Source organism: Cervus canadensis, chromosome 8 (genome assembly GCF_019320065.1).
Source record: "Cervus canadensis isolate Bull #8, Minnesota chromosome 8, ASM1932006v1, whole genome shotgun sequence".
NCBI lineage: Eukaryota > Metazoa > Chordata > Mammalia > Artiodactyla > Cervidae > Cervus > Cervus canadensis.
The window spans coordinates 31495867-31512344 of record NC_057393.1 but is presented as its reverse complement, the minus strand read 5'-3'; the positions used below and the strand labels follow the sequence as shown (position 1 = coordinate 31512344).

Sequence of the window (16478 nt, the reverse complement as noted above, 5' to 3'; positions counted from 1 at the left end):
TGCACAGGCTCCCACCTGATTTTTCCAGAGTGGTGTTGCCTGAAACACTGGCTTCCGTGTTGCCTGAAACTGTAGTACTTTTCCAGGTCAGTTAAGCCATCGGCTGCTTTCCTTGCTCAGGCCTCTTGGGATTGTGGTCAGTTCTCCTTTGCTCCCTCCCTCTTACCTACTTTCCAATTATTAACCCTTGAGCTGCGTGCACTTGACACCCTTGTTTGTGTGGGGTCTTATTTACATGATGATCCTTTCTTCTTTCTGCTCCTAGAGTCTCTTCCTTCAAGCAGCCGGGAGGGAGGCCCATGGCGCCTTTGTCCAGGACATTTTTAAAGTCTCTGCCTTTCTTCAGGCCACAAAATTATAACAGCAGTTGCTTAGAGAGCATGGATTAAGTCCTAGACACCATAATGAGTGATTTTCATTCATTAGTTCAGCTGTTCAGTCGGATATATGTATTAATGTTTACTAAGTGGCATAAGTATTTCTTTGGTCAGGGAGATACAGCAGAAAACAAGACAAAGTCCCTGTCCCCATGGTATTTAGCAGAAGACTAGAAAGATGAACAGCAAATATACAGCATACTCTCAGACAGTAGTAAGTGCTCCAAAGAAAAATAAATAAAGCAAGTTAAGAGCATAGGGAGTGACAGGGAAGACACATCTGAGAAGGGGCCTGAATGAAGGGAAGGAGTGAGTCCTGAGAACAATGGTGGGAAAAGCATCTCAGGTGGAGGGAACAGCAAGTGCAAAGGCCTCAGGTGGGAATGAGGCGAGCAAGAGGAAGAGGGGAGGAGAAGGAGTCAGAAAGGCAAGCTGGTTCACATCTGGAGGGGTGTGGTAGGTGATGGTAAGACTGTGGATACAGTCTATGGAGAAGGAGTTAAACTCATGGAGTTGATACGATTTTGCCTGTTCTACAGGTGAAGGGGTTGAGACAGAGAGGTGTCGAGCAACCTGGGTATTCAAGGACTCAGGAAGTGAGGGGCAGATTTCAGGCTTGTACAGGCTGACTCCTAAGGCCACTGCCAGGATGCAGGGTCCCAGCCCTCTTCCAGGGACTCCAGTGCTGACTCCTGAAGGCTGGCTGAGGGAGAGGGAGGGGCCCCCGTTCCCCAGGTCCCTCCAATGCTTGGGCACAGGCCGAGGGAGCCCCAGTCATAAGCCATGGGCAGGTGTGGGCTGGCTGGGGCTCCTGGAGAGGCTCTCAGGTTCCTCATGGTGGGCAGGGTGGCAGTGGCTGAGCCTCAGGCCAGCTGGACCCAGGGAAGTGCTGACCTGGCACAAAGGTTCTGGCTCCACTACCCGCCTACTGTCGATGAATCAATTGAATCAGTCAACTGAAAAATTAACTCGAACCCACAGAAGGCCACTGGGAGGTACATGCCTTGGACTAAGGCTGCAGGGCACTGTCACCCTCACCCCAGCTCTGGGGGACGAGCTCCAACCTCTCCCAGGTGAACTTTCTGGGGGCTCCATATGTCTGCCTCTCCTCATATTTCCTCTGTTGGCAAACCTTCTCACAGGCCTAATGGCGTGTGCCTTGTCTGTGCTTCCTGGATTTATTTATCAAGTTTTAATTGTACTCTTAGGATGTTCAAGTTCTGGCTGGGCCAGAATGGGGCACAAAATAACCAGCACAGGGACTTTGCCCTCGACAAACTTAAGATTTCACAGGGCCAGGAGAGGAGGGTCAGCTTCCTAGAGAAATAAAAGGTTGCACTGGGGAGAGAGGGAAGGATTTTTGTCAGTTCATTCGCTGGGGCATCATCAGTGCCTAGAACAGTGCTTGGCATACGGTGGGTGCTCAATGAGTATGTATCCAGTGAATGAATGTATGAGTGAGTGAATGGGGTGATGATTAGGCTGAGTATGGAACCAACACAACTCTAGGGTATTGCTGTCAACCTTGACTGCACAGGGGAATCACCCGGAGAGCTTTCTGATCTTCCTGCTGGACTGACCAGGATGCTCCCTGGGAACTGGGAGCGTTAAAGCTCCTCAGGGAAGTCTCATGTGCAGCCTGGGCTAAGCACCGTGGCTCTTGGAGTCACTACAAAACACTCTAAGAGCGTGGGAGGGCTGCCGCTTCAGAGACACCTGATAGGTCCCAGCCCAGGTGCTCTGTGTTCAGTGACTGGAGAGAGTCTGTCCCCTTCCTTTGGCATCGTGCCCGCCGAGCCAGTGTTAAACACCCCCCGCCACAGTCCTCCCTACTTCGGCTTCCCTCCAGCCGGGGACTCACCCCTTCCACAGCGTCCCTTGCCGCTGCTCCCCTCCTGACCTTGCCCCACATTAAAGAGTTGATCAGCCCATCAATTAATTGTGTCCTAATCCAATCTTGGCTTGGTTGGAGAGAGGGCAGTAAATCCAGCTGGGTAATCATGCCTTGATATTTGTGTAGGGATAATTACTATCTCTCAGGCCTCACTTGGTGGCAAGATGAGATGAAAACCCATAAAACACCACTCGGGGCTGTGGCTCATTGTTTCTTGGCTGCACAAGGCTGGCTATCAGCCAGTCAGCTCTGCCTGCCCCTGTCCCTCCCTCTGGCACCAGCCCCAACCCCATCCCCTCCCATTCAGGCAACTGGCAGGGCTCAACAGCAAGGGCAGTCTGGGGTGGATCCTGGCTTGGGCTCAGACACCAGTAGGGGCAACAGTATAGCCCAGGGTAAAGCCACTGTGTGTGTGTGTGTGTGTGTGTGTGTGTAGGAGGGAAGGTGATCACCTGACTCCAGGAGGTTGGGAGTGTGCAGGACAGTGAACGCACAAGTCTGAACTGCACAGTGGAATCCAGAACAACCCAAGAGGCTGCCACCATCTGGAAGAGTCCAGGGCACGTCCAACCTGGCCCCACAGGGACATGAGACCCTGCATCATTCAGGAGGAAGTGCGGCTTGGGACGTCCCTGCAGATGTTATGGCCCCATGGGAGCAGACTTCTGTCTGCAGCCCCAAGAATACAGCCTCCCAACTCATGGAACACGGAGCGCCAACTGTGAGCCTGGCTCTCTACTAGGTGCCCAGGGCCTCAGATTGAGTAAGGCCATAGAGTGTGCTGATTAAAAGGATGGATCTTGAGGCAAACGCTTGGGTCTGAATCCTGGGGTGTACAAGTTGTGTGCCTTGGGCAAGTCATGTGACCTCTTTGTGCCTCAGTTTCCTCAACTATAAAGTGGGCTATACCAGGACCTACATACTTGAGCTGTTGTAAGACTTAAATGAGATGACTCTGGGAGATAGTGAAGGACATGGAAGCCTGGGGTGCTACAATCCATGGGGTTTCAAAGAGTCAGACATGACTGAGCAACTGAACAACAAGAAGATGAAGCACTTAGACCCCCACCCTGGCACCGAGTTAGTTAGTTCAGTTGCTCAGTCGTGTCCGACTCTTTGCGACTCCATGAATCGCAGCACGCCAGGCCTCCCTGTCCATCACAAACTCCAGGAGTTTACTCAAACTCATGCCCATCGAGTTGGTGATACCATCCAGCCATCTCATCCTCTGTCGTCCCCTTCTCCTCCTGCCCCCAATCCCTCCCAGCATCAGGGTCTTTTCCAATGAGTCAACTCTTCGCATCAGGTGGCCAAAGAACTGGAGTTTCAGCTTCAGCATCAGTCCTTTCCAATGAACACCCAGGACTTATCTCCTTCAGGATTGACTGGTTGGATCTCCTTGCAGTCCAAGGGACTCTCAAGAGTCTTCTCTAACACCACAGTTCAAAAGCATCAATTTTTTGTCACTCAGCTTTCTTTATAGTCCAACTCTCACATCCATACATGACCACTGGAAAAACCATAGCCTTGACCAGATGGACCTTTGTTGGCAAAGTAATGTCTCTGCTTTTTAATATGCTGTATAGGTTGGTCATAACTTTCCTTCCAAGGAGCAAGCATCTTTTAATTTCATGGCTGCAGTCACCATCTGCAGTGATTTTGGAGCCCAAAAAAAATAAAGTCTGACACTGTTTCCACTGTCTCCCCATCTATTTCCCATGAGGTGATGGGACCAGATGCCATGATCTTAGTTTTCTGAATGTTAAGCTTTAAGCCAACTCTTTCACTCTCCTCTTTCACTTTCATCAAGAGGCTTTTTAGTTCCTCTTCACTTTCTGCCAAGTAGGTGCTACTAAAATATTAGTTATTATCATCATTGTTACTATTATATAGTCTTCTGGGCATTAATTTCCCTCAGCCATTCCTTGGGATGTAGGACATCACTACTCAAAGTGTGGTCCCTGGATCAGCAGCAGCAGTATCGCCTGAGAGTTTGTTAGCAAGGCAGGCTCTCAGGCCCCAGCCAGGCCTGTTGAGGCAGAATCTGCATTTACACAAGAGCCCAAGTGACATGGGACGGTCCTCTGGGCTAGGACAGCCCCCAGGTCTGTCTTTCTCCAAGTTGTGTCCCCAGCCCCGAGGGCTTCCTGTCTAGCAGGGAGCAGGTACTCGGCAGGAATGTGGGGTGAAAGAAGGAGCTCACTTGAAGGCTTTGGGTGCCCCTGAAGGATTTCAGAGCATTTTAGAAAGGCCCCCTGAAAGTACTATGGAGAGCTACGCCAGGGGGTGGGGGTCATCTGCGGGTGATGGGTGTGAGAAGTCCTGAATGACTGAGTCTCACAGGAGCTGGGGGAGAAGGGAGGACGGGTTACTTAGGAGGATGGGGGCCGCTGTGACTGGAGGGCAAAGAGGACATATGGTCTGAGGGAGAGGGACTGGCCTTCTGCTCAAGGCCTCTATCGCCAGGCCCAGGGGTTGGGAGGTGAGGTGAAGCTTCATGCGTAAGAGAAGAAAGGGCCTCCTGGGGGTGTCACTGTTGGGTCATTGCTGGGACAAACCGAGGTCCCAGAGGTGGCAGGGCCTGGCCCTGGGGAAGCTGGTGACTGTAACCTGGTGATGGGAGGAGGAAGGTGGGAGCCTCCTTCCTAGGGAAGGCCCACGGCCCACAGCCCTTACCTGAGAAGGCGTTATTGGTGTTGAGGAAGTAGATCTCCTCGCGGCCGTCCCCGTCAATGTCACAGGCTGTGACCCCGATGGCGTTGCCCTGCCGGTCACGCAGCGCGTAGTACGGGGAGCTGCGCTCGTCCACCGCGATGTTCACCAGTCGCTTCTGGGCCCGATCGTACTTCAGAACCAGGTTGGGGCCATTGTACCTGGAGGAAGGCGGAGGGAAATGTTGGGGAGGAGCGGCTGGGCCCACCTGGTTCCACCCGACCAGAGCAGTGGGCTCAGAGCCCTCCTGGACAGGCCAATGTGGGGACATAATCCATCCCAGAACATTCCCAGGGAACTTCTGGCAGCTTTGTCTTGGGGTCTCCGGGCATCTGACGAGTGTCCCTGAATCAGAGGTGGACTTCAGCAAAGTGAGAGTCAACAGGGCCCATGTGGGATGCAATATGGGGAGCAGGGTGGTGGAGGGGAGTGGGCAGCCAGTGAGAGCCCTTATCATAGGCTTTGCTGAAGAAAACAAAAAGCAACGTGACATTTATCTTACCCGTTTCAATGTAAAAGTCACTTTCTATTTATGATCTCATTAAGTTTAACAACAAATGGGCTTCCCTCATAGTTCAATTGGTAAAGAATCTGCCAGCCATGCAAGAGTCCATGGTTCGATTCCTGGGTCGGGAAGATCTGCTGGAGAAGGGATAGGCTACCCACTCCAGTATTCTTGGGCTTCCCTTGTGGCTCAGCTGGTAAAGAATCTGCCTGCAGTGCTGGATACCTGGGTTCGATCCTCTGGGATGGGAAGATCCCTTGGAGAAGGAAAGGCTACCCACTCCAGTATTCTGGCCTGGAGAATTCCATGGACTGTATAGTCCATGGGGTCACAAAGAGACACGACTGAGAGACGTTTACTTTCACTTTAAGTTTAACAATAATCAAGTGAGGTAGGCATGGGTGGCTGCATTATTAACCTATTTTGCAGATGAGGCAACTGCTGAACTTCAGCAATGTAACTGGGGCTCAGAGAGGTGGAAGGCCCTTCCCCAGGTAACAAAGGTGCTGTTAGGTGCTGGGACTTGAACCCAGGCTCTCTCTGCTGTCCCAAGGGCCCTCGGGTAAATGAGACCTAGGAACACAGAAGGCTTTGTCACTGAGGTTTGGAATGAATCTCTTAAATAGTAGCATTACGAATGCATCTAAAGTCATCAGGTGGATCTTTTTTTCTCTGAGGAACAACGCAAAAGATTAAATTGCTCCTCAGTCCTCGTCTCTCTCTTGTCTGACTCTCCTGTAGCCACACTGGCCTCCCTGCTGAACGCTCCTGCCTCAAGGACTTTGCACTTGCTGTTCCCTCTGCCCAGGATGCTTTTCCCTGAGATCCACATGGCTGTCTCCCTCATTCACATCCTTCAGACTTTCACTCAGTTGTCCCTTCTTGATGAGGCCTTCCTTCCCACATTTCTGAAACTTGAAATCACCATCGCCCAGTATCCCTTACCCTTCAGCCTCCCCATGGCTTTTACCACTAACTGATCATTTTCTGTTTTCCTCTTTATCTCTTCTTCCTCTCTTCCCGCTAGAATGTCAGCTCCACGAGGGCAGAACTTTCTGTCTGTCTCCTTTGTTCTGCAAGGCCTAGCACTGTGCCTGGTACACAGTAGGTTCTCAATAAATCTTTGTTGACTCAGAGCCCAATAGCTGAGTCACAAGGGCTTAGGTGTCCCGTGGTTGATTTCTTCCTGGCGCCTTTCCACCTGGAGAGTGGTGTGCCCAAGGTCACCCCTAGGGAGCACTGCCAGGAATGTCTGAGGACTCCTCCCTCCTCCTGGAACACCTGCCAGGCTCTCCAACCCCCATCCATTAGTCCCCAAGCTCCTGCCTTTGTTTTAGCCCAAGCGTGTCCATCCTGAGCAGAGTTCGGCTGCCAGCCACTGGACGTCCCCTGCGGAGCACACGGCAGGGAGGGAGGAAAGAACTCTCCAAGGTCTTTGAGAGAAATCACTTCTTGCTTTCCTGAAACACATCCAATTTGGCCCTTTCCTTCGTCACCAAGACACAGAGCCAGTGAAGTTTAGGGGGTGCTGAGTGACTGGCCAGGTGCCTTCTAGCATCCACAGTGTGCAAAAGGGGAGCTGAGCTCACTGGGGGCTGAGTCAGCACCCAGTGATGGAAGGTCGTGCCTTAGACGCCTTGACAAACAGTGTCTGAGGGCTGCATGTCGGGGTGTTGTATGACCTACGGGACGTGTCTAGACAGCAAAGACGGAACTCTTGGGTTCCCGCCCTGTCAGCAGCTGGCTCAAGCCCTCAGGGACAGCAAGAGACTTCTGGGCGCTAAATGCTAGTCCTCAAAGCCTTCAGGTCTTCTGTTTACCACCATTACTGCTCCTCATGAGACAGTATAGTTCTGGGGCCCTAGGCCTGGCTACAAGCACTTTCCCAGGCATTGCTTCACCTGAACCCCAGTAATCCCAGAAAGATAGTAAAGAAGGGGTTTTCCTAGAAAAGGAAACAGGGGGTAAGAGAGGCAAAGTAGGCTGTCCAAGACTGCACGGCTTGTACATGGCAGCATACGGCTTCTAAAATAACTGTCTTCAGGTCCAATCCTGTGCTTTTCCCACACTGCCTGTGATGCCAACACTCTTTGTCCTTTTTTTTTTCTGGTGACCTCTCCCAAAGTAGCAACGTGGGAAAATGCCCAAGAACTTGCCATAAAGTGGAGATAATGACCCTACACTTTACAGTTTATAAAACACTTTCTCATCCTTGATTTCATTTGCTTCTCTGCAGGTCCTGACTCTTTCAGAGGTTAGTTTTGGGACCTTAGGCGGGTCAGTTCCCCTCTCTAAGTGGAGAGTTTCTCTTCTGCAAAATGAGAGTTGGACCAAATCACAGGGTCACAAAGTGTGTGGACACACGTGGGGGTGGGCCTCGGGCCCTCTTTGCTCAGTTTCATCCAGAGCCATTTCTGTGTGCATGCATTTTATTTTGGGGACTTCCCCGATAGCTCAGTGGTAAAGAATCTGCCTGCCATGCAGCGGGAGATGCAGGAGACACGAGTTCAATCCCTGGGTCGGGAAGATCCTCTGGAGGAGGAAATGGCAACCCACTTCAGTATTCTTTCTCGGAAAACATCTCAGTCCACGGGGTCACAAAGAGTTGAACACGCCTGAGTCACTAAACACACACGCGTGCATTTTATTTTATGCATCACATTCCATAAAATGCTGTTTAAACAAGGGATTCCAGAGCCAGCGTTTAAAAGGCACTGGACTAAAAGCTGTGTGAGAGCCCTTGCTCTTAAAATAGGGCCTTGAGTCTAACTCACCTCAGGGGACAGACAGAGTGGGCTGGGCCCCACCCTCCAGGCTGCGGTTGAGGGGCTACTGTAGAAAGTCCAGCCCTGACACCACTCCTTCGCACCCCCTGTCCCTTGGGTCTCCTGGAAGGTCTCTACCACCCCCCAGGAGCCACTTCCCAGTGCGGGAGAGGTCATGGCCTCCACACCTATTGGAAGCCAGTCCTTTTACCCTGAATGTGGGGTGGTGGGTGGTCACACAAGCTCCCATGGTGGTGGCCCTGGGGTAGCAGATGGCCCTGGATCATCTCTCCTTTGGACCACTTGGGGGTGCTAGTCCCAGTACTCTCCAAAGGGTAGCAGGTGGAGGTGCCAGGCTGGCTCAGGGTGCCACAGAGTCTTCCCCAAACCTACAGGCAGCCTGGGATGAAACCTGACCCTTTGGTCCCTGTGTCCACCACCACCCCTAGGGGCTACAGACACAAAGCCAAACCAATGGGTCCTACACAGGGGGTCCCAGCAACCCGGGGAGAAAGCTGGGGGCAGGGCACGGAGTTGCCATGCCTTCCATCCACCAGGGCTTCCCTTGGCTGGCTCTGCCGCCCTGACACCAGAGCCTCATATAGTCTCCCCCCAGGACAGCCAGCCTCATCTCCTCCCGTCTGCTCCATGGAGCTGACGCTCTAGTTGGCTCCTTACTACCCGGCCTTTCAGGTGGGGGTTGTTCTCCCCGCCCTCCCCTCCTCCCAGGAAGCCTGCCCCCGCTGCCCGGCCTAGATGTGATCTTCTCTTGTTTGGACACCCACAGCATTTTGCACCTCGCTTATTCCCTCGAGGCAGAATTGTTTGTGTTCCAACATCGCTTCCCCTCATTAAAACATATGCTTCTTGAGCCCAGGAAGAATGTGTGTGCATTTCTGCATTTGCTGCGCCTAGAGCCATGCTTGGCAGAGAGAAGGTGCCCAGCAAGTGTCTGAGTGAATGAGTGAGCGAATACAGGAAAAGCATCATGACTGGCACTCATAGAGCAGTCTCTGTGTACCAAGCATCCTTCCAAGTACTCTATAACCCCTACCTCATATCACCCTCATGACAATCCTAGGATTTTACAGATCTGGAGACAGGGGTGTGAGAGGTTAGTCACCGTCCCTCTGGTGTTCCCACAACAGGGGTGGGGAGATGGATGTGAGGCACATGGGGTTTCACGTTTCCCCTAACACCTGCCTGAGCTTGTTGGGCACTTCTAGAAATTCAGGAGGCTCTGAAGCTCAATTGAACAGGCTTAGGAAGTGGCACAGGGTCCCCTGTTCTTGGAAAGCAGCTGTGACTTTATAATATCAAAGGCTAGGCCCATAGGCACAAGTGATTGGCTTGGTGGAAATTAAAAAATCTGCTTGCGAGACACCAGTGGGGCACGACCCATTCTTGTGTGTTTGCAGGCCAAGTTTCGTGCCAGTCCACTGCCATGGACAGGGAGGGGCCTGGGGGTCAGGCCAAGAAGAGCAGCCTGGGCGTGGCATCCTGGGCCTGCCACTTCCTGGCTCTGACCTCGAGCTTGTCACTCAGTTCCTCTAAGCTTCAGCTTCCTCATCTACAAGTCTGTGAAGATAAGCCAGTATATGTGATAACACTTGGTAAACTGTGAAGAGTTACACAATCTTAAGTTCTCATCATTATTTAAAAAAAAAAAAAAAGCCAAGGCACCATCTCTCACCCTCCAGAGTGATCACTTTGAGTTTCCAAACACACGATAATGTTTCTCATCCCCAAACATCCCACCCGTGATCTCTCACCTGCTGAGACATTTCTTTATTCTCCTTTGTCACTAAACTCAAATAGTTGTCTTCACAAGCGGTCTCCACTTTCTCGCTGCCCATTTACCTCACCCCAATCCACATTCCAGGCTTCCCAGGTGGTGCTGGTGGTAAAGAACCCACCTGCCAATGCAGGAGATGCCTGAGACAGGGGTTCGATCCCTGTGTTGGGAAGATCCCCTGGAGGAGGGCATGGCAACCAACTCTAGTATTCTTGCCTAGAAAGTCCCATCGACAGAGGACCCTGGCGGGCTATAGTCCATGGTGTCACACAGAGTCGGACACAACTGAAGCAACTTAGCACACGCGCCATCCACATTCCACCTCAACTCCAGTCATGTTTATGCGACTCATCTAACTCCAGTCAAATTTATATCTCAACTTGTTATGGCTGTTGGCGGCTTTCATGAGGCTACAAACAGGATGCCTTTTCACTTCCTTCTCCTGGAGACTCTCAGCAGTACCTGGCACAGTGGCCTGTGCTCTTGGCCACTTGCCTTTTAAAAACACTCTGCTCTCTTAGCTCTGAGGATGCCATCCTCCTCCGGCTTTCCTTCTTTCTCTCTGGTTTCTCTCCCTTTTCCTCTTTAAAGGTGCTTCCTCCTTTCTCTGCCTCTTAATGTCAGAGTCCCCAGGTCTGGTCCAGGGCTTCTTTCTCCTCTCTCTGTCCCCTTTTACCAGGGCTTAATAGCCATTCCCATGACTGACAACTCCCAAATTTATATCTCCAACCCAAATCCCCAGTCCAAGCTCAGACTCATATATCCGACTGCCTACCTGACACCTTCCCCTGCACGCACCACAGTCATCTCCGACGGAACACGTCCAAGATGGAACTATTGATCGCTCCTTCCCCCTCCTCCCTGCAATGGGCCTCCAAGTACCAAAGCCAGAAGCCTGGTGTCAGCCTTGGTTCTCCCACCCTCTTGTCTCCACATCGGATTCATCAGTCAATCCTGTCACTTCTGCCTCTTAAAATATTTCAAATCCTTTCTCTTCTTTCCTCCTCCATGGCCACCATCTCTGGAGAGCCTCCTTTCTCTGCTTCCCCACTTCCCCCACCCATCGAATTCCCCCACACCCTAGCCAGAGTCATCGTTTTAACACATAAATCAGATCAGCTATTCTCCAGCCTAAAGCCCTGTGGTGGTTTCCCATTGTGTTGGAATGAAACCCAGACCCTTTATCACGCCTGGGCTGGGAGCCAACTCGGTCTGCTACCTGCCTCGCTGACCTCCTCCAGACACACCAGCTTCCTTTCAGCTCCTAACGGTCCAGCAGTCATGGTCTCAGCCCTCTGACCAGAACATTCTCCCTCCATCTCCCTCCTGGGCTCACTTCTTCTCATTCTTTAGGTCTCACCTTGAAAGGCATCTCCGAGAGACCCTTCCCTCGTCTATATTCCAGTCGCTGCATCCTCTGCCCTACTCTGGTTTGGTTACTCACTTATTGTCCAGTTCTCCCTGTGAACCATGAGCTTTAGGAGGGAAGGAACTGGGAGTTGCATTCACTTCAGTCTCCCCATCACCTAGGGCATTACGAGTGCTTAGAAAATACTTATAGAGTGAATGAAAGAGAAGGAGCCTGCGGGAAGTACCAGATCATCACTGGGTGGCTGAGCAAAGCCAACTGAGCCTCCAGTCTGTTGTCTGGACTTCGACCTTCTACCTTCATTAGTTCCCAAAATATGTACAAGCATGGTAATGACAAGGAGTAGGTCGAGAGTGAGTGGATGTCCTGGGTAAGGGGGAGAGAGTAGCAAGGTTTTCTAGATAAAGACAGAGGACCAACCTTTTTTCCTGTTGAAAATTGTTGACCCATGTGAAAAAAAAAATAGGCAGCTACACAAAGGGGAAGCCAGATAAAAGGATGTAATGCTTATTGGGTACCTGCTATACACTGGGTACCATGCTAAATAGTTCACACGTATCTCATTGTATATAGAGAGAAAATTTTCTAAAATTTGAAAAATATACTATTTTGAAAATTAAGAATAGGGAACTTTTTTCATTAAAAAGGAAATAATGAAAAAATATAGAGCTATCCAACATCATAATCAAGAAGAGATGCAGAGAAATGAGATAGATGTACAGAAAAATCTTGAGAGACACACCAGAATATACAAAATTGAAATTGAGGGGCAGTAAAACCCTGAGAATAGAGAGAAAAACACTGTAAACACAGCTAAAGAGATTTGCTCTTAAAGAGAGACCCACAGAAGGGAGGGTACGCAGACCTACAGAGAAAGAGAGATCCCTGGAAAGATGCAAAGTTGTGGAAATATCAGCAGGGCTCTGAGACATTGTCACAGGTAAACAACTCATCTTATGGCCTTTCTGGGAATTTCCTTCAAAGGTTTTTTAAAGATGTGTGGTGTTTTCAGAACAACATTTCAGAGTAATGTTGATTACTTTAGTGTTGTTGTTCAGTCGCTAAATCGTGTCTGACTCTTTGGTAACCTGTGGACTGCAGCACACCAGGCTCCTCTGGCCTCCACTATCTCCTGGCGTTTGCTCAAATTCATGTCCATTGACTCAGTGATGCTATCTAACCATCTCAGTCTCTGCCATCCCCTTCTCCTCTTGTCTTCTATCTTTTCCAGCATCAGGGTCTTTTCCAGTGAGTCAGCTCTTCGCATCAGGTGGCCAAAGTATTGCAGCCTCAGCATCAGTCCTTCCAATAAATTTTCAGGATTGATTTCCTTTAGGATTGACTGGTTTGATCTCCTTGCAGTACAAGGGACTCTCAAGAGTCTTCTCCAACACCGCAATTTGAAAACATCAATTCTTTGGTGCTCAGCCTTCTTTGTGGTCCAACTCTCACATCTGTACATGACCACTGGAAAAACCAGTTTTGACTATACGGACCTATGTCAGCAAAATGATGTCTCTGCTTTTTAATACTCTGTCTAGGTTTGTCATAGCTCTCCTTTCAAGGAGCAAGTGTCCTTTAATTTCATGGCTGCAGTCACAATCTGCAGTGATTTTGAAGTCCAAGAAAAGAAAATCTGTCACTGCTTCCACTTTTCCCCCTTCAATTTTCTATAAACTGATGGGTCTGGATGCTGTGATCTTAGTTTTGAGTTGAGCTTTAAGCCAGCTTTTTCATTCTCCTCTTTCACCCCCATCAAGAGGCTCTTTAGTTCCTCTTAACTTTCTGCCATTAGAGTGATATCATCTGCATATCTGAGGTTGTTGATATTTCTCCTGGCAATCTTGATTCCAGCTTGTGATTCATCCAGCCCAGTATTTTGCATGATGTACTCTGCATAGAAGTAAGCAGAGTGACAATGTATAGCCTTGTCATGCTCCTTTCCCAATTTTGAAATGGTCAGTTGTTCCATATCTGGTTTTAACTGTTGCTTCTTGAAGGTTACTTCAATATCCTTATTTCATGGAGGAAGAAAGTGAATTTCAGACTTTCTGAAAGTCAAACAGCTAATCATTGGACAAAATGTACTGAAAGACAAACGAATCCCTTAGTCTAAAGAAGGTATCAACAAAACCAAGGCTTTGTGCCGAGTCTGGCCTGCTGCCTATATTTGTAAACAAAGTTTTACTGAAACACAAACCTGCTCATTCATGTACATGTTTTCCATGGCTGATTTTCCTATATGACAGAGCTGAGTAGTTGTATCAGACTATATGGCCCAAAAGTAGAGAATATTTGTCATCTGGCACTTTGCAGAAGAGATTTTAAAGGGTTGTCAACTTATAATATGAGTATATTACAAGTTCTAGCGATCATTATCATAACAGAACATAAAATTAAAATAAGCTTTAATAAAAATTAATTTGAGCTGTGTGCTTGGGAATACAGTTTTCTGAAACAAGTATTCAGGGAGAGTGTAAGTTGAATGGAAAGGAGATACTAGGTTTTAGAATGGAGATTGTAAGGCAAAACAATCTGTAGGGGAAAAGAGAGAAGAGTATTCTATACATGGGTTTTATCTAAGGTTGAGAAATAAGCATGTGACCTCTGAGTGAGTGAAGTGGTTAAAGAGATGTGGCAGCTGATCTCCAGAGATGGCTGTCATGACTTTCTTTCCTCTTTGTACGCACATGTTAATCCACCCATCAGGAGGTGGAATCTGCTTTGCCTCCCCTGACTCAGGCTTGGTGACTTGACTTGATTGGCAGAATGTGGGCCAGTTCTGGGTCTAGCCTTAAAGAGGCCCACCAGCTTCCATGTTGTCTCTGGGAGAAGCCAGTCGCCAGTTGAGACGTCTGACTTCCTCGAGACCTCCATGCTCTGGGGAAGGGCAATCTAGCCCCAGCGAGAGGCCGCATTGAAGAGCATGAGGCACCAGCTAAACGAGCGAAGACTCTGTGGGCCTGCCAGCCCAGCCTGGTGCCACCGACAGTTTACTGCAGCTGAGCAGGTGATACCAGCTGATGTCACGTGGAGCAGAAGAGCTGCCCCCCGCCCCCCACCCATCCCCCCAGCTGAACTTGCCCTAATTCCCCACCCACAACATTGTGAGAAAGGATAACTTGTTTTTAACTAACTACATTTTCAAACAAGAAAGTAGATAAAAATGGCCAATCATTTCAGACCTAAGGGGAAGAGGAATTTCCCCTGGAAAGTAGGAACAAACATTACTCATTAATCAGTAGAATTCTCTAAGATAGCCATTTGAATTCACAGTAGGCAGGTCTTCCTAAGGGAGTCCTGGATCTGTTGATTTGATACTTAGATCTCAGAATATCTGAGGGTCTGTGCAGAGCCAGGGTGGAGGCGTAAAGAGAAATACAAGGAGTCCAGAAACCCCTATTTTTTCCCTCCTCCTCTGAATTCTTCTTTCGTTTCTAGCTACATCTGTTTCCCATTTGGAAAGCACAACCCTGAACATGGATCATTTCTTTGGAATTGGGTATAGTGCACTTTTTTCCTTTTTACAAGCTTAATTCTTTGAAAGCCATTGAAGTTAAATAGGACCAGAAAACATCTGGGAAGGCATTCCAACAGGAGATTCACAGATTGTATCCCAGAAGAGGACATATCCAGAGGCCAGGTATCAGTTTAAAGGAATGGAGATTTTGTTAACGGGAGGTTTCGAGCCATGATGAGAAATCTGGAGCTGGGGATTTTACATGGGGGTAAATTGAATGAGTCTGGAAAGGGCATCCCAGAAACAAACAAACAAATTTGATCCTGAACTAGGAGCTAACCAGGGTAGGGAAGACCCCACAAATACAGGGCAAAGAACAAGAGGGTAACTTTAAGATGAGGATAAAAACCTTTTGTCCTAAGGGGTGGATGGTTTTTCCAGAAAGGGATGTTTGGCACCGAAAGGTCAGAATCATCTGCAGTGATGAGTGTCTATGTTCTGTGAAAGCTCCACGCAGACTGATTGATTTATGCCTTGTTCTAAAAAAGATCTGTGCTCAGCATGTGTTCTGTGCCCTTGGAATTTCTTATATTTTGATGAGCATGGAGGCACCCAGAAGGCAAAGACTACTGCTTGCAGCTCCGTGCCCTCCATACCTAGGATGATGCCAGGAAGAGACAGGTAATGGTTTGATGCTGATGGTGATGCTGCTGCTGTGATGAAGATGATGGTGGTGATGGTGAAGATTATGACTCCATCCCTCGAGGCAGGTTTATTTCTCAAGAAAAGAGGAAGATGGGGAGGCAGGAATTCTATAAACTATCAAAGGAGGGATTCGAGTGACAGATGGAGGCTAGGTTAATCAGGATTCTTTTGCAAGTAGCAAACACTCCACCTGAACTAACTGAAAAAGGATTGGCCCAGGTGTCCAACCTGCCAAGAGCAATGGCACAGCGAGGCCTTGGGGTGCTTAGAACCAGGGTTCTGACCAGGAGGGTGTCAGGACTTCTTCTACCCTGGCCTCTCCCCCGTTTGCTGTCAGCTTCATCCCCTCACACCACCCTTCCTTGCAAGACCTGACCTGTGTACACGCTCAGACTCACACCTTCAGCATAGAGTAGAGCTTGTTTTCCTCAGCTCCGATGTGAAAGACCCCAGGGAAGCGTCCTGATTAGACCAGGCGGTGTCACACATCCATTCTGAGCCAGGGTCTGGAGCCTACGGTTGACAGCCTTCAGCTGGGATCAGTGCTCATGACAGCAGCTCAGGAGCCATGTCTCTACGGGAAGGGAAGGGCCAGGAAGGATGAGCTGTGTGTCTCTATAGAGACGGTGGCTCATCTGGGCCTGTACTTCTGGAGACAGACTTGCCAGGCCTGCTGATGGAAGGCAGCAGTTCCCTGGCACCAGTGAGTCCCTGTGTCCTTCAGATACATCTCAAGGTGCCCCCACTCCCCTTCAGGAGCCCCAGAAAGAGGTAAACCAAGAAAGTGGAACCAGGGACTCACTAGGTTCTAGAAACGGGTCCAGCTCTTGGCTGCCTCCTCGGGCCTCTGTTCCAGGCAGCATGCTGGCGGTGGGAGGCGGGAGGGCACTGGGCTG

At 49.6% G+C, this 16478-nt stretch overlaps 1 protein-coding gene across 4 annotated transcripts in view; it reads right to left on the bottom strand.

Moving 5' to 3' along the window:
- Window positions 1-16478, bottom strand: part of CRTAC1 (cartilage acidic protein 1) — a 172087-nt gene that overhangs the window by 73468 nt on the left and 82141 nt on the right. For all 4 annotated transcript variants that reach the window (XM_043475789.1, XM_043475792.1, XM_043475790.1 and 1 more), the window contains exon 3: window positions 4948-5144. In XM_043475789.1, the coding sequence (XP_043331724.1) occupies window positions 4948-5144 (197 nt within the window). The remainder of the gene's footprint in view (window positions 1-4947; window positions 5145-16478) is intronic.